The following is a 27,476-nucleotide window of genomic DNA, read 5'->3' as shown; positions in this document are numbered from 1 at the left end:
CATGTATACCCAACTTATGTCACGTGACCATCTGTAAACAAACATCGCCGAATCCCTCTATTGTCATATAAATATTGATTGTATTAAAAGATACTTAAAATGTGTTATTCAAAATGGGTAGAAGGTCTTAGCAACTCTCTTGTATTACTTATGTTACAGTCACACTACAGAAATTAGTAGTCTGAACCAAACTGGGTTGACTCATTCCTGGCTTGAAATTGCTCTCAACCCAGACAGCTCAACCGAGGCAAGGTACCCAGGTTGTCCTGGGTTGAACTAAAATTTCAAAATGTGACCAATCACAGCTGGTAGTGCAATGTTTATGCTCAAGGATTTCTACTATCTGAATTAGGTCAGCCTAGGTCAACCCAGGTAAGTGTGAACATTTAAAATTTCATGAAAGGCTTCAGATATCGGCCATACTGAGTCAAGCCAGGCTTAAGGCTCTAGTGTGACCGCAGCCTAAAAGCAACCATGCGCTGACCAGCAGAAAGACTGTTTCAGGTTTCACTAAACTTGCTGACAGCCACCCATTCATATTGTTTCAATGCTGGTTTTTGCCCCTGTTCATTCCAACAGAGGGCGTGAACTTTTGCCTCAGACCATTCCTACAGGGGACGTGGACTATGAAGTCCAAACACGTCACCTGATATTTCGGGTACATGCTGGACACGTGGCTCGGCCCAGTCCAGCAAGTCTTTACCTAACGAGATACGATGAGCTGTTCGGTGGACCACAGAGAATCCATCTTCTCCAAGTTGAGTCAGCACATTCAGAACTTGTCTGATTAAGAAAAAAAAAGAAAATGCTTAAAGACAAATTCTCTGTATATAAAATGTACAACCTGAAGTTTATCAACAGTCAATTTAAGGTTCTATTTAAAAATATAGAAATGGTATTAATTTGCAGAGAAAATATTTTCTCATTTTTGATATGCAATATATTTTGTGGTAATTAAATATACAATGTATAAAATTAAAATATTTAAATTTATTTATATTTAACTCAAAATATTTAAGACTAATTGCAACTAATAAGCACTCACTTTGACAATAGTGCTCTGCAATGCATTATGGGATTCTCATATCTTACCTGTGTAATGGCGGAACTCTGTCCTTGGTTACTAGGTGTCCTCGGGTAGATACAACATTCATGCTGTCCGTACAATCGCAGCGGACATGAAGAGACCGATCATGGTGACGATTCTCAGCCACGACAAACAAACCAGCCCAACCATGGTCTAAGTAATAGATCGTTACTCCTTCACGTCCCTAAAAGAACATTAATATTATTTATTTTGTATCTTTTTATGTTCAAAATAAATAATATTACATTATTTATTATTATATTCACGCTCCGAGTGTGGTTAATTTATATATTTACAACTCTGGGGCTGAAAATATCTTTTTACATTCGCAGGCCACGAGTTGTAAAATATATGAATTCCAATATATCCTGTACAAAAGCATCATTCGGCCTCATTTAGAGTATGTTAGTTGTATTTGGTATCCACTCTTGAAAGGTGATGCAAACAAAATAGAAAGGGTGCAATGCAGAACAACGAAAATTTTGAGAGGACTAAGAGAAAAGCCATATGAACAGAGAATATGGGAACTACGTCTACCTACTCTGAAATATAGAAGAGATGGATCTGACATCATTCACGTATTCACGGATTTGGAAATTGGGCACTTCTTTGAATTGTAAGTCTCCAACAGAACACAGAGTCATCAGTTTAAACTAAGAAAGACCAGAGCTCGACTAAATATTTGAAAACACTCTTTTTCTAATAGAATCATCAACACCTGGAATAAATTAAACTATATTACAGTGCAAGCTGATAATATCAATTCAAATAAGGGGCTGCTAAGTGAGGACAGAGCAATGTCAAACAAATTCAACTACCAGTTTTAAAGAAATGAATAAAAAAAAAAATAAAATAAAAATTGGTCGGAGGGCCAAGGTGAATTTTTGATTTAACACAGAAGGCCGCAACCAAACTTCTATGTTTCCAGTGCGATTCCAAAATCCTTCATGCAGTGCTTTCATACTGCTTTATGCTCAGTTTTAATATAATTTTTTTACAGATGATCGGTGTCAGGCCGAAAAAAAAAACAAGGTGTTTTCTAGCCGATGATGGTTGGCCGCACACATAGGGTTTTTAATTAATTTTTGCGGGCCGCAAGAAAAATATCACTGTCGGGCCGAACATTGCCTAGCTGTGATCTAAGTGTTGAATTACACAATAACAGTGTAACCTTGTTATTGTTTGTTAACACAGTGTGTTATCTTCAGACAGGATGCACTGATACTGCAACTATTACAAAAGTATAGACAAGACAGCTAGGCAATAGGTATGGAAGTGCTGACATTTAAGCTTACTCAATATCAGTTTCTTAACCCAATGCCAAGCCTTTCACTTCAAGCAAACTGCTCCGAGAATTTATGTGAAGCTATTTAATATAAGTCAAAAAAAAAAAAAGGCAGGCAAGACTTTTTCTTCTATTGTATTTCCTCTGTTCCGATAGAAAGTGTTGTTCCATTCTAATTATACTGAAGCTATTTTGAATATAACCATTACAATAGTTAATTTAATAAATGTACACTTAAATTTTGTATGTTTTGTTGGCACATGGGTTTAGGCTCTACTTTGAAACAAAATTAAAAATTAAAAAATCATGCTGTGGTAGAATTGAACCATAAATGTACAGACTAGAAGCCCACTATTAACCTTAGTGGGAACATCAGTACATTAACAAGAAATACAGTCAATTTGAACAGAACAGTGAAAAACACCAAAAACATTTTTGTGTTAACATGCTGACTGCCAGACCCTTTATTTTAGGTCCTTCCCTGTGTACCAAAACAAGAAAACAAGTCATATATTATCAAAATGGTGTGTCTGAGAAATTGACAGGAAAATGTTAGGGGGGGGGGGGGAGTAAACTTGTCGCCGGCAATCAGACAGTGCTTGTTATTGCCTCATCCAAGTATGAGTTTTCTTGTCCGTTTTTTTGCATGGGCTGGTATACGTGTAGAGGGTGCCTCCAATCGTGCAATTGAATGTACTGCCCACAACATAGCTCAACAAACATACATACGTTATTTGTACGTTATCGTCTAGGTGTATCTTCCCCGAACTATCAGCCATTAAGTCTGTGGTTCTACAATGTATAATAATGAAGTAAAAAATTGTAGAATGTTACCCCGATTTTGACCAGCATAGTCGTGCCTAGCGCCCTCAGCAACACCCTGTGGGAGGAGTATACTCATCGCTTGCAGCGAGCGTGTTAATATAATTATGCTTGAGAGGTTAGACAACTATATGCTTTTAATATAATATATAGTATATTTTATATAGTTGTCTGAGCACGGAGCCTGATTACATGAGGATATCATGATGCGATTCACCCACCTCGTGTCTTTTGCCCTTTTGTACTGCAAGCAACTGAACTGCATCCGCAAGACAAGTCTTGGAAGGGTTGATCAGGGAAGCAACAAGCGCCCTGTTGCTATGTATGGCCAGGGTGTAAGATGGGAAAGCCGATTTCCGGACTGGACTCCGTACACCTGTTTTAAGAGAAATACAAGAGGTAAATGGTTGAGTTAACTTACCAGGGGGTGCATCTTCCCCCTCCCAGACCCCTCCAGTTTTGCCACTACAATTTTTAATTGAAATAGAATACAAATACAATATGTTTCAATAGGGCCTCTGGAGTCCTTCATTATACCACTACTGCCAGCATTCCCATCTTATCTATTCTGATATTAAACTTGTTTCCCCTTTTTTGAACAATTCTGGATCCTGCTTACCATCTAATGGTCCATTAGGACCAGCTGTAAGTTATCAATTTTCGAAAGGACACATATCAGATCAATCACGTTTTATTAAAGTAATAAAAAAACAGTGGCAAGGAGGTTAGAGGGGCCCTGGGAGGGACTTTCACAGTCATTGGCACTCACTTTTTTTCCAAGTATTTAGGGGGGCCCAGGCCAGTTCTCCCCCCACCCCAACACTTGAATCTGCCACTGAAAACAAACAGCATCATACCTTTCATATCCACTCCGGTTGTCCAATGGTTAAAAGCCAAGCAAACCACTATATACGTTCCCTTTTGAAGGACGGTGGAACACCCAACAGAGGCTCTGATTTGACGCTTATTGAAGGTCATGATCTTTGACATTCCCGAGGTCGTATGGCCTGATGTTCGGAGGACGACAATGCAGAGGTCGAGCGGATCACGGTCTGCACCACCAACACGTCTAAAGGAACATTTAATTTCATCATAATGCTCTCAATAAATAACATAATATTCATTAAATTGATTTAAATACAGTTTGCTCTCCAATTCGAGTCCACTTTGTAACCTGAAAATTTGGGGTGGTCTTGGGGTTCGGTCTCCATTTAGAGGGTTAGCTTTGTGTTAAAAATTGACACTTGTTGTTTGGTTCTTTGAAAAAAGTGGTCTTGAATTAGAGGGGTCTCGGAATTAGAGGGGTCTCGAATTGGAGTGTGCACTGTATGCGAGTTAAAGAAGATGCTACTTTTCTTGTTTTCTTTTTATCTTGTGCTATTCAAAATGTGTCTTTTTCAAGGACCCTAATAGAAAGCTCAGTGTCTGACATGGATTGACTTTCATTCTTGTTGAACATGATTACAAATACATATAAGCATCATCTTTAGCTGTCACCAAACACTACAATAAACTGTCACCTTGGTGGACATAGATCATGAACATGACAGTTAATTTACAGGTTTAATACTGTGTCCAGGAACCATGCCAACCACTTTCCATCCAATCAGAATTGAAAGTTGGGTATCTAATCGTAGCCAAACTTAAAACAAGCCTTAATATTTTTATGTATATTAAGCACTATTAATTACTCTCAAATTTCAGCTGTTTTTAATGCAATTTTTCATGATTTTTCACACAAACTCTAATAGCCTGATGCTGTTTAATCCTATTGTGCTTTGTTGAGTATGGTGGTGATAGGACTAATTTTACCCAGGGCTGCGACATAGACACTCCTATCTTGACCCCAACAATAAACTGAACAATTAATTATATTTCGTAATCACCTCCATTTCTGGTACAGGGTGAAATCGGTTTGTGTGGGCTTATCGATCGTGAGTATTGTAACTTCCATCGGTCCTCCAGCGAAGTTAGGGAAGATACCAGGTAACCGGACCTCAGACCAACCATTTCGCACTTTGCAAATGTCTATATTGTCGAAATACCTAATACAAGGATAAGATAAGGAATATTAGCCATTGTTTGTGTTTCTACTAGGTTATAAAAACTGTGACATACATATAAAACAATGTAGAATTTTTGTATAATATAATAAAAAGTTTTACGAAAAGGCTCTATTCATAGGAATAAAAATTTAAACTATTTCTATTTTTAACACCTCATTCATAAAGCCATTTAATAGCAACCTTGAACAGTAACAAACTCTTGCTTGTGCAAGATACTTCAGACAAATCTATATTTGTCTACCCAAAAGTGCTAATGGATATCGGCAAATGTTGGGAAGGTAAAGCAACTAGTGGAGATACGAGTAGCAAAGCATTCCCTTCTTAAGCATTGCACATTCTGACCCATAAACCAAGGAAAGAGAGATGGGCACCTCGACCTGTGAGCGCACAGATTTCAACTACACCTTTACTTTACCATAACAATCAAATTGTTTTAATTAGTGAATTTAAGTTATTTATTACCTTTAAATTTAAAATATTAGAATTATATTTGTTACTAATTAAGAGTTACATTTATAATAACATTTCTATTTCTTTGCAAAAAAAAACCCCCAAAAAAAACATCCTTATATAGTAATGGCTGGAATTAAGTACATCTTGACAGATTCAATTAATTTTTGAATTTTAAGAATTCTATCCCATATATTATCTTGAAACAGGATGTCGTGATAATCAGCTTACTTCATCATGTCTTCCAACGAGATCCAGAATATACCATCAGCAGCGCCTAGTGGCATGAACTTCTCCCTCGTCTCATCAGTCCAGAGGGGTGACTCGTCGGACCAATCACCCTTCCAAGAATACGACCCCCATGGGTTGCGGAGCCGAACCAATCTATCAGTCAGGATAAATATAAGACTATTTACCCAAAATTAAACTTTATCCACTACACAAGCCAACAACATAGAAATATCAACATTAAAATTATATACAATAATATGTACATAACAAGAATAATTTAAATATTATTGCTTTCCATTTCAGTATATAAAATATATCAAAATACAAAAAAAACCGAAATAAACAAGTTGTAACATCCAAAAAATACAATTTATATATATTTTTTTTTATTCCTTCAGCAACTTAATCACTGTCCAATTAGAATATAGGTCGCAATCCCTTCACAAGACAAACATATACACATGATGCTTTACATAAACAAAGTCTCATAAAGAGGCTTATGGAATGGAGTTGTTTGTCATCAGAAAAAATCCTGAACTCTCACAGGATTTGAACCCAGGACCTTGGGATTGGAAGGTGAGCACCTTAACCACACAACCATTCAACTCTACTCTCTCTTTTACTGTACAGCTAAAGAAACAACAAACAGTACAATAGATTATTAGCACAAAGTTGAACATGGAAATCACGGTATAATTCTGTTAAAGCTTAAGCGCTTGTAAAAATTACCTGTTGCCGTTGAGATCCTGGACGTCCAGGAGTGAGTAGGAATGCCTTGGACGAAGGCCAATTGCTTTATAATCTTCAGGATTTATCTTCATGTTTCCACTTCCGCACGATGCACCCATCAGGAAACTGAAAAACATGAACACATTGATCATTGCCTAACTGACGCTTAGTCAGACAAGCAACTCATGTCTACTTTCTGTTTTCGTATTACTGTATAATTCACGATAAATCTACTGATTGATTGATTATGCATTAGTCTTTATGATTTGATACATTTTATTGATTCCCCAATCAGGAAACTAAAACAAACATGAGAACACATTTATCATAGCCAAATTGGTGCTTAGCCAAACTATCAACCCTGTCTACTTTCTGTTTTCTTATTAATGTACAATACAACAATTATTTTTCTTAATACAATTTAAGGGAGGGGGGGAAGAGGTGTGGTGGCACCGTTGCAACTCCACCCCCTGCATCCGTCCCAGGGTTGATTTTTGATTATGCATTATCCTTTTTGATTTGATATATATGTATGGCAATTGTTACACAGGTACATTATTTTCAAATTCAATTCTACATTAAATACAGTACATAGACATATGATCATAAATATTCACATGATCCTCTATTCATTTGTTATATTTTTCCATAATTGCTTAATTTAGCTCCATTTTTTCTTGCAATTTTTATTACTTCCTTTTGTTTAAGAAGGTAATTAGTCAATATGGCTTTAAATATGTTTCAAATGGAAAAATAAACCTTAAATTTGACTTTCAAATTTCTGTTATAAACAAATAAAAATAATTTTTCCAAAATAGAAAAAAAAAAACTCTAAATAATAATAAGAGATTTATTTGCTTATAAACACATGCCAACCATTGAAGCAAACTAATTTAATTAACAATATAATAATTTTTAGTTACACAAAATTTTATATCCATACCTAAGCTCTAAATTTTGGTAACATAATTGTTTTTAAATTAAAGCAACAATAGGAAGAAAAAAATATAAAAAAATATTTAATAAAAAACTATCATTTAATAATACTACAGTACTTTAATACAAGTCTCCCTGCAATTTATGACTACTTTAGGGAACAAGGTTGTCATGGTTTTTAGCAGCTTCGGTCTTTAATTAGAAAGATAATCATTATAATGATAAACAGAATGATGTTGATCTGTACAAGTGAAAGTCTTTAAAATATTAAAGTATTAAAAAAGCAAAAAAAAACTTTGCCTAAATCTGATGCAAGGGGCCGACTGTTCCAATATATTTTTAAGGGGTGTTCTTATTTTGGAAAAAAAGGAAATTTGTTTATGCGGATATCTACAGTATCATAGACTACTTTAATATACAGTTTTGCTTATGTTTATACAAAAACAAGTTTTTCACTGTTTTGAATCTCTATGACACTTGTCCACCTTTTGTGGGTTTTGGAACTTTATCATTGTACAGTGTTTTAATAATATATCTTTATACTTTTTACCGTATTTTAATGTTTTAATAATATATGTTAATGTTTAATAATATATCTTAATACCTTTTATAGATGGAACAATATAATAAGTATTAATTAACTATTTATGTTCTCATTTGATTGCTAGGCTTCAAAACACATTTTTGTTACATTTATTTATATGATAGACTGAATAAAATGAATTGAATTGAATTGTATTGACCACTACAAACTTGTTACATATTTCCCAGTAAATGTCAAGGTTTTGAAGTTTTGCTTTAGTTCCTTCATTGTTTTAATTAGGTCAAATACAAATGGTATCGATTTATAATAGACAACCATAACAAAACCTAGTTTTTATCACTTCAAAATATTGACACTTTTGTTATTATGATGAAAATCCAAAAGATAGCGCTCTCTGCAATTCTACACGTAATAAACAGAAGCGTCGATGTTCAGTAATAAAAAACATTTTAAGAAATCACTTTTGAGAGAGGGCATCCTAGTTGTTACCATGGCTGTTACAAAATTGGCACGAATGATGTGCTTTCTTCAGTTAACGATCTCTGATGTCAAAGTTGAAAAATAATCATGCCGTACACTGCGTTATTACAGAATTTGCATAAAGAAATCCTGGAAAACGCTATCTTGTAATTATAATATCTTTGCTCTACAGAAACTAGCAACCGTGAAGAATTCTGGATAGCACTGGATTGACATAAATAATTATAGGATTTAACAAAAATGAAACCAAACTTTATAACTATAACAAAGGGACTTATATACAAAGTAATAACATTACACAATTATAGGCTAAATGATACATCCAATTATTGTATAAATATACACAAATATATAGCCAAAAAAATGTTGTCAAAGTGAGAATGTGGAATAGAAATTAGAGGGGTTCTGTTCACTGTAGGTCTAGGACTAATTTTATGGTCCATGACTAGCCATGACTTAATACCACATGCATCTGTAAATGAAATGAGAGCCACAGGGCTAAAATCCATGGTTTTTGGTATCAAATGAAAATTTTTCATATGATCATACAAGTATTTTGGGCTCCACCCGGACAAAATACCACAAAAATTGTTCGTGCTTATATACTGTAAGGTCAAGCTATGATGTCATCATGACCATATTTAATAATAATAATAATAATAATTAATACAATTCTTATACAGCACAAACATATCTGGTGACATCTCAATGTGCTTTACACAATTTAAAATCCATAATTTTAACTAAAATACATTAAAAAACTAAACATTCACAATCAAACAACCATTCTAAATATAACACAATTTCACACATTTAAAATGTCAAATAATTGTAATAAAACTAAAAGTTTGGTAAAATTTTCAGTTTTACAAAAGCAATTTCACAAGTTAATAAAATTTTCATTCATTTAATTATTTACATTTAATTTTTATTTATTTATTTGTTTATTTTTATCAGTAAAATACAAATCGATAAAAACACATGTTTTTGTAACATAGGATATTTAGATCAGGAGATGTGAGCATTTGAAGTTTAGATGTACTGTACGAGGATCCAATTTTGATAAAATTTTGCTTTGTCCTAGATTGGTGATTACCTTAATATGACCTCACAAACACTGTGTCTCATTTCGTGACGAGACCACACATAAAAAAAAAGACAAACATAGATTTTCAATATATTAGGTTGGTTGGGCTTCGGTAAGATAGCTAGTGTTCTCAAAGTAGTCCTGATAATCGCAAAAAAGGTTTAATGGGTGATGATCACAGGGGCCAATGCGCAAATTAATATCAGTATTGACTTACCCCGCTTCCTTGGAGCTAAGCAACTGAGCCCAAATGAAGTCCTGGTCTATAGCAGGATCATCTGGTCTTAAACCGCTTGCTGAAAAGATAAATTAAACTTTATAATGTTCAAAAAAACTGTATTTGAATGAGGCCAAAAAAAAAAAGGACATAATACATCGTGTAGCATAGCTCTCGTCGAATGTAGTCCTGTAAATAAATGAATAGGGAAATTGTGTAATAAAATGCCTCTGGCAGGAACCGAACCTGCGACCTCTTGCTGTCAAGGCGTGCATCATAACCATTAGACCACGGAGGCTTCATGGTTGAACAGATTCAAATACTACCAGATACGCTCCATTACACAATTGGTACGGCTAGAAATAAATAGTTGCATATAATATAAATCAAGATAGCCGTTAACTCTGTTAAATTATATATAAATCATCAAAGAAAGTAATAGTGTTTAAATAAAAGACAGGACTACATTCGTTGAGAGCTATGCTACAAGATTTATTATTATGTCCTTTATTCGAACACTGTATTTACCTTTCTTTGACATTTTTATATATTAATTAACATACTAATAATATTGTAATTATGGTCATCCAATAATTAATATCATTTTGTTAATTAGTGATGTAAAAAGAAAAGCACTACTCTGCAAGAACAACGTCTAAGGTTGCCGCTCACATACAATAAAACCTTGAATAGAAGCATCCATGGGCTTAATCTCGAGAAGAAGTTCTTCTATAAAAGAAGCCCCCTTTTCAATTTGCAAAAAAAATCTCAAAAAGAATTCGATCTAGGAAAGAAGCCTATGGGCTTCTAATCAAAATAATATGGCTTCTTTCAAGATAGTACAGTACTTACAAATCATACGTTATTTTGACTATTATGATAGCGTGTCAGTATCAATAGTATTTTATTGTACTAGCATGTTTCAAATTTTAAAAATATTAAACAGAATTTTGAATTATTACGAAAGGGTGTCAGTGTCAAGTATTTTATCGTACTATTGGATTGGATTGGATTTATTCGCTGTAAACACAAAGGATAGCCCACGAAAGTCTAGAAGACGACTTATTTCCAGTGGGGTCCTTCTGGTGGTAAATGGGCAGTACACCGGCAGACAATCCCCTAATCTTTTCCGAAGAGTGTACTGCGTTCTTTATCGTGCACATGGGCCATAATGCACGCAGGACCAAAGGCTTAAACGTCTCATCCGAAAGACAATGCACTATTGTAACTTGTATTTCAGCCCTTTAGTATAGTAGTTCCAAAATTCAAAAAGAAAACTCAAAACAAAAAAAAACCCATTTCGAAAAGAAGCCCAACAAAAAAGTCCTAAAAAAGAGAAGAAGCCCAGCGCTTCTATTCAAGGTTTTATGGTATGGTGTGGAAATAAAATTGCAAAATTCTTATTATTTTGTGAATCAAATGCATAGAACACAATCTAAAGGTAGACCTGGAAGACTGTCATTAAGTCAAGCATTCGAGCATCTTTAAAGCCCCTATCGCACTGGACTTAATTTGGTCAAATTAACCGAGTCACTGGCTAAATTGACCAAAAAAATCTAATCCGAATGTCGGTTACAATTCCCTCAGGGTTAAATTAACCAAGCCGAATGGTTAATTTTACCGACCTCAGCCTGCCCAGTAAAACTTACCACGGTCTTGGTTAAACTAACCACGCTGGTCAAGAAGTCCAATCCGAACGTGCAACACGGTTAAAACTTCTTCCATGTTGACACCACTCGAACAAAACCGGAAGTTGAAGTCACAAACTAGCGCCCTCAATAATATTTTTTATACACAAGGTTAAATCTTGGTAAAACTATGGTAAAACTAAACGCGTGAATAATCCAAGTGCGAACAATGGTGAAATGTACCCATGACTTTGGTTAAAGTTACCCTGGTTAAATTTACCATTTTTTAAATCTAGTGCGAACAAGGCTTAGCTTGAAGATGTGAAAGTGCCTTAAAATGATTTTTATTGTGAAAGGTGCTTTAGAAATGCAGGACCATTCCCAATCAAATTTAGTTTACACTGGCAGAAACTCACCATGTAATTGTATACTTTCACAGGGCGCCCCAGTGAGCAGGGCTAGGCCTTCGGCACACCGACCAGCAATGAGGTTCTCGTAGCAGCCGTGAAGCTTTGCAAGGCCCTTCTCAATCAACGGAACCCATAACTGTTTTCGTTTTGCCTACAGTAAGCAGAAACATTTAAAATATTATGGCAAAGTGTTCGTAAATAAAAACTTATTGAGCGATGTACTGTTTTATGAAAAATACCATAAAATATCATGAAATAATTTTCCCAACCAACAACAGTTCTTCTCAGAACTATGTGAGACCTTGGCGACAATATCCAAGGGGCGTGGCTTAGTAAAAGAGAATATTACCTGTGAGTAAACAAGCCTTGAGTAGACATCACATGGTAGTAAGTCATCGATAAGAACCGTTTCCCAAGCGCCGTCTTTGCACAAGCGAACCATATACGCGCCTTCATCATTCATTTGACGCGTAATCATAATATACTCCACCAATTTCGGCTGCTCAGCCAACACCGCTAGTGCACTTAAAAACCTGCCAATGAAACATCATTTCATTATTATATTAATATCCTTTTTTCTTCTTTTATATTTATCGTTAATACCACATTCTCCTAAATACATAATGGAACAATGTTCTAAAAAGCAGTATTTTTTAATTTTCAAATAAACATAAAATTTTATTCTAGCCTGCTTGCGCACACCATTAAAAATGGAATAATCTGGATAGGAGATGGGGGGAAGGGATTCCCCCGATGAGAGATTCCCCAGTGAGAGATTCCCCGATGAGAGCATAAGTGGGTGTGGTCTGGCATCACTCAAAATTTCTAGAGAAGTGATCCAGGTGCGAATGGTTTTAAAGGCTTATTTCATCAGTTTTTCTTCTTTTTTTTTTTTTTTTTTTTTTTTTTTTTTTTTTTTTTTTTTTGGGGGGGGGGGGGAGATGCAGCACTCTTTTTGATGGGACCCTGCATCCCCAGCCCGCATTGTTTTACATTGCTTTCCCATATATCTTGTATTTTAATTAAAGTCTTGCTAACACTACAATCAGATGAGCTTTGTTATTATTAACACTCTGTCCGCCAAACACGGAGATCTCCGTGTTTGGAAACACAACGCCTGACTGCCAAACACAGAGATCTCTGTGTTTCAGGTTTTTATGGAATCCGATAGATGGGGTAAATGCCGACATGTACTAACAATTTGAACACTATATTCAGTCAGGACTGTAAGTATTTCACTATTTGTTTGTTTACATTGAGCGTAGTAGTACTTTCATGAAATCGTGATTATCTCATCTTCGTTGTGCGAAATTGCGTAAATCTCCAAAAGTGAGGCCTTTTCATTTAAAGTACAGTTATGGGTCACAGACTGAGTAAAGTGTTTTGGTACCATTGTAAAGCTAAGATGTTTGTACAGTAGTTCTTGTAGTATACATTACATGTCAATATGATCACATATGCACTCACAACGAGCTACGGAGAAGTGTTAAATTTTGCTAAAATGTCTGGCGGTGGCTGATACTATTTTTTTTAAACCCCTGGCAGTCAGAGTGTTAACCATCAGGTTATTATAAAACCATCTAACAATAGGTCAGCATGGAAAAACAGACACCAATCTGTGAGCAACTTTAATTTACATTCAAGATGGTTTTCTCATTACATTATCCGGGGTTAAAAACAGAGCACATTGAATTCCGGTACATTCACCTTTTTGAAAAGTAATATGTGTCCGATTACTTTATGAAATTTCATTGTTCCAAATAAAGAAAAAAAACCTGCAATAGAACACCTTGGAATAGCATGTGATTAGAGGGCCATACTATCAACCAATAGGATACTGTGGCTATAAATAACTTCGTTTTCGAGGAAGGAAATAATCCAAAAGAAGACAAAAAATGAACCACATGGTATTTCCAAATGAATATATCCATCAGAAATTAAGAGGATGCAATCATTTTGAAAATTCCCATCAAGACCTCCTTAGAAAAAACCAAAAAAAATGTGAAAAATAAAATCAATATTTGAATAATTATTTTAAATGTTTACTTTTTATAATTGAACAAAAAAAACCCAAAAAACAAAACAAATACATAAAAAAAACCTTGAATAGAAGTCCTGGAGTTTTTATAGGACCACTAGATGGGCTTCTTTTTGAGATGGACCTCTTTTCGAGATGGACTTTTTTTTAGATTAATTTTGCAAACTAAAGAGTGGGCTTCTTTGCAAAATTAATGCTGTAAATTTTGGAATTACTATTACTGATACAGCATTTTTCAACAATGGAATTCGGAAATTTAATAACTTTTACCATGTATTGTTAGAACAATAAAATAACATTAATACCGACACGCTATCATAATAATCAAAGATAACGTCAGTCTATCTCAAAATAAGCACATATCATCTTGACTAGAAGCTCATGGGCTTCTTTTTGAGATTACTTCTATTTAAAGTTTACTGTATGAGCGGTTTGGTCAGTGGTTGCTGTTCTGCTAGTCACTCTTGAGGTCGGAGGATCAATACTTCGCTGTGCATTTCGCTAATGCTCTTGGGCAAAACACTTTTATGTACGGTTGTCTCTCTCCACCCAGGAGCACTTGTAGGTGCCTGGTAGCTTCAAACACGAAATGCGCTGATTACAGCAGTAACATTATGGAATTTCCCCTAGGGAGCTTAGTAATAGTGTCTTCAATATGTGGTTGATCCAATGACTGGGGGTAATAATGTGAAGCACTTAGAGGTCTTTTCTTTAACCATATTTTTAGCAAGAGCCTTGCTAGCATGAAGCGCTTTAAAGTATATATTAAACAAGCTGGTAACCTAATCAGCAAAAAAAATAAAATTTAATCGTAAATAAAACAAGTTCTCGTAACCTCAAAATCTTCGATGAGGGCAGTATAATAAAGCAATAAAACTAAAAAAGATCTATTTATCAATCAACTATATATCAGCCTCAAGAGGGCAGTATAATAGAGGCAGTAGATCTAAAAATATCTATTAATCAATCAGCTAAGTGTTTCGTTGAAGCTAAAAACCAATAAAGTAACAAAAATATCTGTAATTCTTACACTTTGATACATTTGTGAATATTATTATTCATCCAGGTAAGTATAGTCTCAATACCAGGAAATAAATAACTCTTTTTTACTGGATTTGCTTGTTTATTCAAAAGCAATATTTCACGTCCAATCAAGATGACGGTTTATTTAATTTGTTTGGGTTTTTCTATATTTAACAACAGATGGTACATCATGTTAATTACCTCACTATTTACATTTTATTATTAAATGGACTTCTCCATAAAATTGCTTAATTCTTCAATATCATCAGATATGAAAAACCCCAAGGTAAGCTTATATACAAAATGTGACCAACCATGAAAATTATCTTCAATAAAATGGCTACAATACCATGCTATCTGTCACTATAGCCCAACAGTGGTTGCCAGCCGGTGAAAAATCTTTAAAAAAAAAGAGTAATTATGCGCAATTTATCCGGCATCCTACCACCAGTAGTGCTGTTGCAGACTTTTGCCACCCCTGCTAAGCAGGCTTGTAAATGATTTACGACAGGACCAATGGAGGTGCTATAATAGTTATAATAGTATGTGTTATGTTTTCTCTACTTTTCTTTTGACCATCACAAACGCCACAATATGTGTATTATTATTATTATTATTATTATTATTAATAACAATATCATACATACCAACAGTTTCCGAGGATTCCTTGTGAAATGTCTGAAGGCCTTGGTGTCTTGAATATCGTCCATGGTATTTGCATTTCTTCCCTTGGATTCAACACCTGGCAAGGTCTTAACCACTGCGTGCACCGTGCCTTCATCTTTGGTTGTTCGGGGTTGAGATATAAAGACACAGGTGCCGGAGGAAATTGGTCATCCACAAACTGTTCTTTATTCTACGAAGACAGAAAGGAGTACACAAATACTTGGGTTGTTTCAAAACTGAACTTATGTTCTTAAGATTTATGTGGTCTGAGGGGCACTAGAAAGAGGTGTCCACCCTAACCTAACCATGCTTAAGATAGGCATCTCTACAGTAGATGCCTCAAAATGACCCCAGCAGACTGTCACAATGCACAGTCTGTGGCTGATCCAGGATCAGCCACAGACCTTAGGAGGGACTTTTACAAATAGAGGTTGAAGACCATCTCAGTCTAACTACAGTTGAGGGTGAGGTTTGAAACTACTATATATGACTATGGCACTTAGATGACTGGAAATGGCACCCTTTATTTCTTCTTTTCTCCATGATTTTTTCCTCCATTTAAAAAACATGTTTAAAGTAATTTAGGGAGAGGGGGCGCTATCTATGCTACCTAGATTAAAACAAAAAAACTTAAGTATTTATAAGCAGTGATTCCCAAACTTTTTGGGTTCGCAGACCCCTCTGGACATGTCAAAAGACTTCACAGACCCCATGTCTAGATATTACTCATTGTCCATATCCCAACAATAAGATTATAGATAGAAGAAGATTTGCCATGAGAAGTACAACATTAAGCAGTTGTGAATCCTGGAATTTGAAATAGAAACCACCTCAGCCCCACCATGGGGGGGGGGGGCAGAGGTACAAAAAATGTTTATGTCGATGGCCCTTCTAGATGGCCGGAAATGGCACTGTCAGACTCAAAATTTGAAGACAATTTAATCCTCCATTTAATTTCCAACTTGTAAAAATTAGTGCGAATCATGGTTGATATTAAACCAATAAGGTTACGGATCATGACATCTTAGATATCGCCAATAAATTATTAGAATTAAAATATTAGTCATGCCTGCCAAAGGTATTAATTATTGTCAAAAGGAATGATCACATTGTTGTGTGATGTAAGAAAAGAAACCATAATGGAATCATGAAAAAGTTTTTATAACAATCTAGCTGACCCCACAACATTTTCGCGAACTCCCCGCTGACCCCTTTGACTCTGCTGACCCGACATTGGGAACCACTGATTTATTTAATTGAATTGCTTAAAATCACATACCACTTTACAGAAGTTCCTTATATGTTCAAATTTCTCCTGGGCCGATTCCTCATCTAACTTTCTCTTTGATTCTTGAATTATACTATTTTGTCTTCGCAGTCCTGGATTTTTTGCCACCGCCATTTTCTGCTTCTGTTGCGGTGATTCGCACACACGGCATTTCTTGTGCTTGGCACTGTTCTTCAGACCACATTTGTGACAACTCCACAACTCTCCCTTGCTTTCAGACTCATGATTATGGCCGCACATACAGCAGACGTTAATAACTTTCGGGTTGTTGTACGTACACTGTTCGCACGCCCACTCATTTGGTCCCGGAGCAAATACCCCGGAGCTTACTTGCCAATTTGGTTCAGCTGACCGCGGATTCTTACAAGCCATACAAGCATTTGATTCCGTAACATTTATAAGCGTACATGTATCACAAGTCCATGTCTTCTTTTTCAACGCATTACTTCTTCCGATTCGGTCTGCTTTAAGATTTCCCAGAGGTCTGCCTTCTGGAAGGACTTCGGTACCACTTAATCTTTCTCTTGGTGCGGAACAAGTGGCACATTTTACTGCAGTGACATCATTCTGGTAGGTGCAGGCTGCACAAGACCATTCCTCTTCTATTACTGTCTCTGAAATAGTTCCGTTACGTATTACCGGTATATCTACAACCACTGGTAAAGATTTTCTTTTATCTGTTTTATCTGTCTTAATATTTGCATCTTGGTTACAAACATCTAAAACCACAGGTAAAGACTTTCTCTTGTCTAATTTATCCATTTTCATATTTGTATCTTGATTACTGGAAGACGATTGGTTGACTTCAATCACCATTTCTCCCGGCGCCTGAGCACTTGTGCTTGCTTGGTTACCATCAGTATTTTTCTGAAGCTGTACAACGCTTTCTTTCTCCAAGTGGCAAGCTGCGCATTTTACACCTGTTGTTTTATTAAAGAATGTACAATGCGCACATTGCCATCCATTGTTATCAACGTCCATCTCAGAGCTTGCGTCACTATCATCCGCATCAATTATCTCAACAGGCGCAACTTTGATAGGGCTTTTCACCGGTTTAGATTTCCCGCTTTTTTTCTTTGTTGCCACATTCTCCTCTCTGATTTCACCCGGGAATGGTAGCGGTTCTACCCGAGGCATTGTGATAACTTTTGGTGTTTCGCACATACTGCACCTTCGGGCTTCTTGATCATTTTCTAATGTGCATCGTCTACAATTCCAGCGTTCGTTTCCTGTTAACTCTTCTTCGGTAACTTCCATCTCTTCTGGGTCATGGTTCTCTGGTTGTGATGCCACTGGATTCTTTGGCTGTGAGTCCTTTATCTGTTGGCACATGCCACACGCTAAATAATTGTGTTTATTTTCGAAAGTGCAGTGTTTGCAATACCACGTTGGTAGGTTCGTATCAACCGATTTCCTTATTTCCTCCATAGTCTGATCTTTGAAGTGTTCTGGTACAATAGCATCTATCAACTGATCGCTGAAAAGGAAATGAAAATATATCTTTAGTGACAAATCTTTTATCATAAAATAATTTTCATAAACTGATGGATCAGACAGTTGAGAACACTTTAGTTCCTATTTTCTATCATTATCTAAAGTCCCATGCAGCCTATCATGATATTTGACAAAAACATGTGACATGGCTAAATATGGTCATGATGAAATCACATAGCCACTTCATGACTATGGGAATACAACAGTTTTTTTTTTTTTAATTTATAGTGTATATAGACAGAGCTTTTATTTTTCATAGTATGTTTAGCAGTGAACAGGAGCATATATGGGTGGGGGAATGGCAAATGCCCAGGGAAAAGGCTCAATGAAGTAGAATTAGGTGATTTACAACTACTTGCAGCATATTTTTATTGCTAAGCAAATTTATGGTTTAGGAAAGTCAAACATCCCCTTATCAAGCACCCTGTAAATGCTGTATGTCACTGATTACAAAATGGTCTCTGCCACTGCCAACCTACTGTATTAAAATGGCTAGTCTAGTAATTCTTTAGTTCAAATGGGCAAGAATGATCATTAACCTTACAGTATCTAAATATTTTATAAAACTAATAGAATTTATTAATCAAAGGACTACATCACACAATATTGACAATTCTATCAATCATATTTTATTACCTCCGCTAAAGGAGATTGTACTGTACATTCATTGATGTTTGTCATCTGTCCGTCCGTCTGTCATTCTGTCGTACTTTCAGTCTGTAAAGCCGGGCACCCACTGAGCCAACGGTCGTCGGCCGACACGATTCTACAAAGAACGCAACGCGACGAGTGCGCAATGTATTGTTTTTTAATGACGATCTGTTCAGACTGCCACCGACAATGAGCAGACGTTGTCGCGTCATTTAGTGCTCACTGGAGTTGGATTCGTTGTACGACAATCGCACAATGCAGCAAGTGCCCTGCTTAAGTCTGCAAGCAGGATTGTGCAAAAACTAGTCAACTGATCATACGCAAAACTGTTCATACATACTGTAGCAACCATATTAGATGCAGTTGCGTATTACAGCTATGACTTCTCGTTGGCTAAAGCCAGCGGCCCCAGACTTTAAGGGGCCACAGGGTATTCATCAGCTTTTTTTATTTTGCTTCAAATTGCCGTTAAAGCGGTGGTTTACCATGTGGCTTTTCACTCAGACCCAGCCCTAGAGTAGTAGGCCCTCAAAGATCTTGGCCAGGGGCCATAGGCCTCTTTGTTACACCACACTCGTTAGATGACTATGGCCTTGTATCTACAACCGGTGAGCGGTCGTTTGTAAGGGACACTATGAGCTCTGATGAGAAGCTCTAGAAACACTTGGCTGATTGATTAATGAATCTTTTTTGTATGGGCGACAGTTAGGGCCAAATATTTGTATTATTATTAGCTCCGATGAGAAGCTCTACAAACACTCGGCTGATTGAACTTATTCGCTCATTGATTAATAGACCTTTTTATATGGGCGGCTGTTAGGGCCAATATACTCTACTATCTCTATTATACTGCCCTCATCGGAGCTTTCAGGATTATGAGGACTTGTTAAAGAGCACATTGTTAATAATATTACAGATATAATGGCCTATTCAAGTTTTTCACATGCCACTCACTAGCAAAATGCTGGCCTCGATGACCTCAGGTCAATTATAGAAGCAGTTGGCCCTCAAAAGATTAAAGTTAGCATGATTTCTGCCTTTGAAGAATTTTACAGAAATATACTTCCTTGTTTGTGTACCATTTTGGAAAGTTGTAAACAAAAAATATTTTCTGTTTTTTTTAATTATTTTTATATGAATACCAAATTAAACAAATTTAATTGCACTAAACAAATGAATGAAATGATAATTAATATCAAACACTTTTATAATATTTAAGAAAAATTAGTAAATTTATTTCCTTTTTTTATCTGAGGTGTTTATTGATATTATAGGATGCATATAAATTACAGTACAGCTTCAGTGGCAGCCCTAGGATAAATTTTCTGGGGGGGGGGGGCTAAGTTGTCCGACAGGGAGACTTGAGCTCGTAGGCTCGAGCTGGGGGAAGGGGTTAAGAAGGGGTTTCCCCTCCCAAATGAGGTTTTTTTAAGAATAACAACATCTGGATAGCCGGAAATGGCACTCTCAGACTGTGAAAGACATGTGTTGACTTGGTATGGGCCTATTTTTATATGTTTTATGGTCTGACTGCCCGACGAGCTCTGTCCGGCGGGGGGAGGGGGGATTGACCTGTCTGGGGGGGACTTAAGCCCCCTGTCCCCCACTGGCACCGCCACTGTACCAATGTCTACTGTACTTACGGTAGGCCTAAAATACTAGTACTAAATATTTTTGTATAAAAAATCATAAAATAACTATAATTATAAATTTTCATCAGTAAATTTTAGATATCGTGTATTTTATAAATTCAACTCAACTCAGGCATGACGACAAGTGGAGTAAACAAGCAAAAAGCCACCAATTACACCAATCAACTAAGTGTATCCTGTTTGAGTAATAAATTCAATGACAATTTTGTTCTTGAATACACAGTGGTACTTTCTGGTACTTTCCACAATCAAAAATGTATCTGTGAACAATGATGACGATGACTATAGGAGAAAGAATGGAAGAAGCTCAATGGAGAGCAGACGAGATGGAATAATAGCAGACGACAAGTCAGCAAATGACTTAAAATGCTTCATGAAATAATTCTACATCAAAATACAGGATATTTTCTGGCTATATTCTAAATATACTCTGTACTCTGATATTTTATTATCAGCTAAATATTGTAGGTATAATTAATGGTACATATCAATGGTATACGGTAAGTCCACTAAAATCCTGGTTAGTAGGGGTTGCGATATGAATTAAGGTCTAAATACTAGCTCCACAAGAAGGGAAAGGGGGCTGGTGTCCCCAAGAATAGAACGACGAATATTCCGGAAGCTTCAGTGTCTGTAAAATCCGGTCTATGTTTGTTTACGTTCATTTTGATAAATATACATGTTTATGAGGAAGTGTAACAGCACCCTCAATTTTATGTTACAAGGGAGTGCTTGTTTGCATTTCAATACTCAAAGTGATCTAAGCAAAGACTGTTTTATAGCAACGGTCTTAGCAACTGTGTGACTTTCGCAAGACCGTCTAAGTGATAAAGCTGACTTTATTTGAGGAGTTAAGACTACCAGTTAAAACAGTTTTATAGCAATCTTCCCCTGTACATACATTGCTATTTTTTTCTCACCAACAAAATATGTTGAGGTCTCCAACGATGGAGGGCAGCTTGCCCCGATGAGGACTCTCAGAGTCAGTGTTAAGTTCGGAATTTCAATCACTACATATTATTTGTTCAGTAGTATGCATGCATACTTAGAACAGGTCTCCCTCCAATTAAAGACCATTTTTCTGTGGTCCGAAATGTCTTTTTATCTATACTATCCAACTGCTAATTGGTTAATTGTAAGACTATTGCTAATTATGTGTGCATAAAGCTCTTTTCTTTTTGGTTTTCAATTTTTTACTTCACACACCTGATGAAGCTGGCATTGACTGCCAGCGAAAGCTTGTGTTAAATAAATAACATCTAAGTTAGTCTCAGAGTGCTGCCTTTTAATTTTCTTTGTATATTGTTTAGACTAACACGGCTTCATTACCACTTTTATCTATACTATTTAATTAGAAGAAAGCTGCTAAAGGTCATAGAAACAGACCCCAGTCCCAAAAGCAGTCTTTAGTTGGAGGGAGACCTGTATTTAAAAAAAAAAAAAAACAAAAAAAAAACATGCAACACTAGGCCTAGGTGTAAACAAAGTACAACTTGAATAACAATAAGACTGTGGCTGTGTGTTACAGTGTCAGTACTTAAACTCTTTACTTCTACTATAGTGTGTACCTCAGTTGTGAAACCTTTTTAAAAACACTCTCAAACACTGATTCTTCGTCAGAAACATGTTGTTCGGGCACATCCTGGTTCCTGTTAATATCTACGGCCTTATTATTATCAACATCACTACCATCACAGCCACTACTACTACTACCAGCCTTATTTCGCTTTGCAGGCGGGGGCATCGAGCTCATTTCTTCGCCTTCGAAGGAAGGCGGCGAGCTCCTCATTGTCGAAGCGGCGATACCCATCACTTTGTAACTCCAAATTGGCCAAAAATCGTCGCTTAACGAGCCTCCATCTGTTAGAGATACTCCATAGCGCAACAGCTGCACTAAAGACTTTGGGTATTAATATCATGTCAATATTGAAATTAGCTAACTTACGTATTCCGGACATTAGACTCGGCTTAACCTACCAACGCATTAATGATCGGTTTGTTCTTGCCCATTTTCATTGTTTACACCTACCTCTCCTGATTAGTGCAATAGCTAGCGATGAGGCTCAATAAAACGCTTCTCATGATTGGTCGATATTCAATGGCCGTCATTTCCTCTAAAATTTCTCTTACCATGTGAACGATTTTGTTTTCACTTTATAGTACTTAACTACAGTACATATACAGTAACATACACCAACAGTATATCAAATTTGTGTGTGTCCTTATCATTAGTTTCTACAAAATCATTCCGTACACACTTTCGCGTTCGCGGAATACACACGGTCGCCATATTTCGGCAAACCAGCAGCGAAAACACGTCTCCTGGCCTTCTGAAGTTTTAGTTTAGCATGTTGAATGCATTATTCTATCATACTGACTAGGCCTACAGTGACTGTTTAATTTTCTGGTATGGAGGATCACATTCACAGCTATATTATATATGTCATCAAATTTTATTAAATAGATAAATTTGTAAAATACATAGTAGTCAGTAATTTGGTCTCACAATCACTACTCACACCACCACAGACTTGTTTACCAACAACACGGAAGTGATCACTTACTAAACAATTGCCCGACCTCGCTGGCTGCGCTGAATGCATCTACTGCAGTGAACCGTAACATACGGTTCGTCCGTTGCGATAAAGGTAGTGCTGTGCAGTCACTATTTTAACTGTAACATACTGGAATTATAACTTCTTACTTTTGAGTTTTTGAACGATTTCCGAGTGAGATTTATAATGCTTGAGTTTATACAGGATTGACATCTGTTTTTCAAACCCCACATTCATCATTTTGTAAGAAAAGAAAATTGTCGCCATGGTCAGGTTGGACGGGATTGTTCACCAAGGATGGTTACGAAAATCGCCACCAGAGAGGAAGATGAAAAGAGATGTGAGTACATCATCAAAATGGGCCTAGCCTAGCCCCGAGACCTATATTTTTTTAGGAGGGGTCAAGTCCTCTTTAGAACATGTCATCTCTTATATCTTCAGGAAATCGACCACAATGTGTTTTAATAAAGTTGTAAAACTTTGAAAATATTTCTTCTATGTGATTGTACTATACTAAAAGTAATAGTTAAAAATAGGTTTGTTGGCAGTGTGGCCCAGCTATGGAAACAGGACAGTACTGTCTGTATGTACTAATTTTTAGAATATACAGTAGCACTACTGTATTAAGCAGCTGTTCAGTTCATTGTAAATATGTATGCAGGCCCTTGCCATTTGTTTAATAATTATAACTAGTTCATGTTTTTTTTTCCCCACAACTTACAGTGGGTGGTTATATATAAGTTAAAACTAAAAGGCCAAGTCAAAAACAATCCTTGTTTTCCGTCTTGGGTTTTTCAAAAAAGTTGGTGAGGGAGGTACTTATAATATTTGATATTCATTATTTTTAACAGTTCGTCAAAATATGCCAAAGAATGTTCTCTGCGTAGCAAAATGCCTTGTAAACAATTTGTCAATAGTTTTGTCATTGCTTCTCTTGCTGTTATCTTGGTATTTGTGTTTAAAAATGCTTTTAAAAATAATAAAATGTGTCAGCAATTGAAATTTTGCATTTTCGATGTCAAAAAAACCAAAAATTTTAAAAATAGCAAAAAAAAACAAAAAAAAAAACAACAAAATTGATGCAGGTCCAAAAATGGTTAGGGAGGAAACGACCAGAAACGGAATTTTATTTGGCCCAACCTATATAGCTGCTAGCAATTGTAAATAATTAAAACATTGGAAAAGAATTGACAAATTGGTGAAGACTAGTTCCACATTCAGCTCAGTAGACATTTTGTAACGCCGACATAAACCAGGCCAATTCTTGGTTGAGGAGACGAGTCTGTGGCAGATTATGTACAGAGGAGTCTGGTGGGAGGGTATGTAATGTTGACACCTCGTCACCATGGCACCCATGCATAATTATATCAATCTCAACTACCGATAACTACAATATGTCATCGATTCATAGACTTATTACATATTTTGAAATAAAATTACATCATCCTATGATAATAAAAAGCTCATGTTCATCATACTTTTATAGAATTTATTATAAACATATTGTGTAAGCCTTTATTTAAAATATTTAGGTTATTCAATATTTATCTAATGCAAAGCCTCCTCACAAGACTGGAGGTTTTTATTTTTTCATGCCTGCATTCCGATCTTTCAGGTGTAGGTAATACTCGCGGAAAGTGTTTGTGTGCAGCACTCTCACATCATTGATAAAATCGGCGCATAAATAAAATTCGGCACAGAATACTCAGTTAATGGTAAAAAGATGTCATTAATTTGCTGTATTTTGGAGTTCTTTTTATGAAAATCGGTAGCATTCGGTGAAATTTTGGTGACCTGTAGATTGCATGAAAATTTAACTTGTACTGTATAAAGTGATTCAGATGTCTATACATGGACAAAACATGTGTTTAGCCTTTGAACTCTTGACCTCTATTGATATACACAAGGCCATTTAGGCCTTACACAGAGTGTGATAGCGACACGTGACATCGGTAGAAAATATAAAACCTTTTTATGCTCCTTATGGTGTTCCACACCAAACACGACTACTAAATATAGAATAATTTTCTATGTCCGAAGACTGTTTCGTTACAAAATATTCTCACCAATCACTGATACCAGTCATCCTTCTGAGCATGTACTGTAGACGTAACTGCAGAACAAGCCTCTGAAGTTCCGTGCATCACAGCTGTTGTCGCGTGCTGTATAAATGGATCATAGTGCGCAACGGAATATTAATTGTCAATGTCAAGCTTTGTGTATCTATAGGCATTTACCGCTGTGCCATTCTAAAATTTATGCTCCTTCAAAAATGTAAAACAAGTTGCTACCTTTTGTGTTATTTGGGTGTAGATATTATTAAGGTTTGTTTCATATTATCAACGTGGACCGTGCATTTCAAAAGCAAAAACAAGTCATTCATAAACAGATTGCCAGGAAGTCCTTGTGATGATTAAAATGCAATGATCTCTAATGATCACGTTGGGTGATGAAACCACAGATGGACTCAATGGGAAATATGTGAGTGAGGTCTATTGTGGTTAAACAGTAGTGAAGTACTGTACAGTAATCCAAGGCTGTGTGCTGAAATAGGCAATGTAATCTATGAGCACATGGTTTAATGTTGCCCTTGAAACTGTACACATGTTCCAGAAATATTAAAGTCAAAAGATTAAACTATGGTATGTTATCGTTACCTTTTTTTTTTTTACACGAACACATTTTATACAGTAAGAACAATGAAATATTAAGAACAAAATAAGAATAAATTGAGCCTGAGGTAAAATGTCAAATGAGAATTTAGTTTCAAAAAAACTAGAAAAGCCAAAAAGAAAAATATTTATTATTTGTATCTTTTATTTGTATTATTATATTTTGTATCTTATGTGCAGGAGGTGTAACTATGTGTACCTCCTATCATTTGGGGCCATTTTTACCGAAGCCCTTTTTTCTGGGGCCTTTTATCAGAGGCCATTTTTTCCGGAGCCAATTTTATTTTGATACAGTACAGTGTATACGGCTGTTCAATGAAAATCTTATGTTAGAAAAATGTGTAAATTTCTATCGCATAGAGACCTATGTATTTTGCGCTTTACAAATCCAAATTATTATTATTATTATTAAAATAAGAACAAATTAAGAATATTTTGAGTCTGAAATAGGCCAAAAAATAAGAACAGTGAGCCTGGGCATAATTTTACTGGTTCTTATAAAAAAAAAAGGTGTATGCAAATGTCAGTGAAAGATGTAAAGTACCCCTGTATTATTAGGCCAAATAAAAAAAAAATACTAGTTTCACCTCATCAAAATATTACTGTAGGACAAAAAACTACTTTGTTTTTTTAATTGGCCTTAAACAGGAGCTTACAGTAGGCTGCTTTCATCCTGAGGTTGTGAAATTCAGAATGCGGAACCAATGGCGTAACTAGGGGATGCGCAGAGGGTGCACACCCTTCCAAAAATTACTCGCCCCCCTCCCCCAGTCCCTCCTAAAAAATCACGGTCAAGTAGTTAAAAATCACCTTATTTTGCGAATTTTATTTTTAGTAAATTAAATTTATAAATCAGTGAAACTGTTTCTTGCTGTAAGCTAATAATTTACTTGATTCTTTTAAGTGAGCTATTCAAAATTTTATTTTGAGGTATTTTCCTGTCTTTCTGACTGATAGTAGGGCTACATTTTTAACCGAGTGGCTCGTGCCCAGTAAAACTGATCAGATCTATTTTACCGAGCCGAAAAGTCCAATGCGAGAATCGGCCTCAATTAAGTAATTCGAGCATTACTCAAATGGAAGATGTCATGGATAACACCCTCTAAAGTTGATTCTCACGACTCGGTTTCTCGCAAAAAAACTAACCATCGACTCAAAAATCAAAGTGCGGATAGCAGTAAGATTTACCATTGGAATATACCCTCGGTCTTAGTAGTATCTTCCAGTACAAGTATAAAAGATTGTTGTGACTTTCTTTAGTGCACTTTCCACTGTATAACAGGTCTTATTGTCAAATTTCACTTGATGACTTACTACTGTATAACTAGGACAGGTCTTACAGTAGCATGGCATCATATTTCGTAAACTGGCTTTACGAAATGACCCATCCCATCATTCCTCCACAGATTTACTCAAACTGCCAAACGATATCTACCCAGTATATACTGCCCCCACCCCTGATGTG

General features: G+C 36.0%; 1 protein-coding gene across 5 annotated transcripts; it reads right to left on the bottom strand.

The window, feature by feature from the left end:
• On the bottom strand, positions 1-25,495 carry LOC117116292 (calpain-15-like). Of its 5 annotated transcripts, none has more exons than XM_033260306.1 (13): positions 22,814-25,495; positions 16,979-18,464; positions 15,681-15,889; positions 12,322-12,505; positions 11,979-12,123; positions 9,935-10,013; positions 6,671-6,796; positions 5,942-6,094; positions 5,081-5,239; positions 4,052-4,263; positions 3,416-3,570; positions 1,093-1,271; positions 1-783 (listed from the first exon to the last, which is right to left on the bottom strand). In XM_033260306.1, the coding sequence occupies exons 1-13, from the start codon at positions 22,915-22,917 to the stop codon at positions 609-611; spliced, it is 3,366 nt and encodes a 1,121-aa protein (XP_033116197.1). In that variant the 5' UTR covers positions 22,918-25,495; the 3' UTR covers positions 1-608. The 5 variants fall into 5 exon arrangements, with proteins under 5 accessions (XP_033116197.1, XP_033116200.1, XP_033116199.1 ...); XM_033260309.1 differs by having other exon boundaries at positions 23,349-25,492; XM_033260308.1 differs by having other exon boundaries at positions 22,730-25,491.
• Positions 25,496-27,476: the final 1,981 nt, after the last annotated feature.

This window comes from Anneissia japonica, unplaced genomic scaffold, assembly GCF_011630105.1.
Source record: "Anneissia japonica isolate Jap-2015-1 unplaced genomic scaffold, ASM1163010v1 scaffold287602_len1038180_cov171, whole genome shotgun sequence".
Taxonomy (NCBI): Eukaryota; Metazoa; Echinodermata; class Crinoidea; order Comatulida; family Comatulidae; genus Anneissia; species Anneissia japonica.
This window is presented reverse-complemented; position numbering and strand designations above follow the sequence as displayed.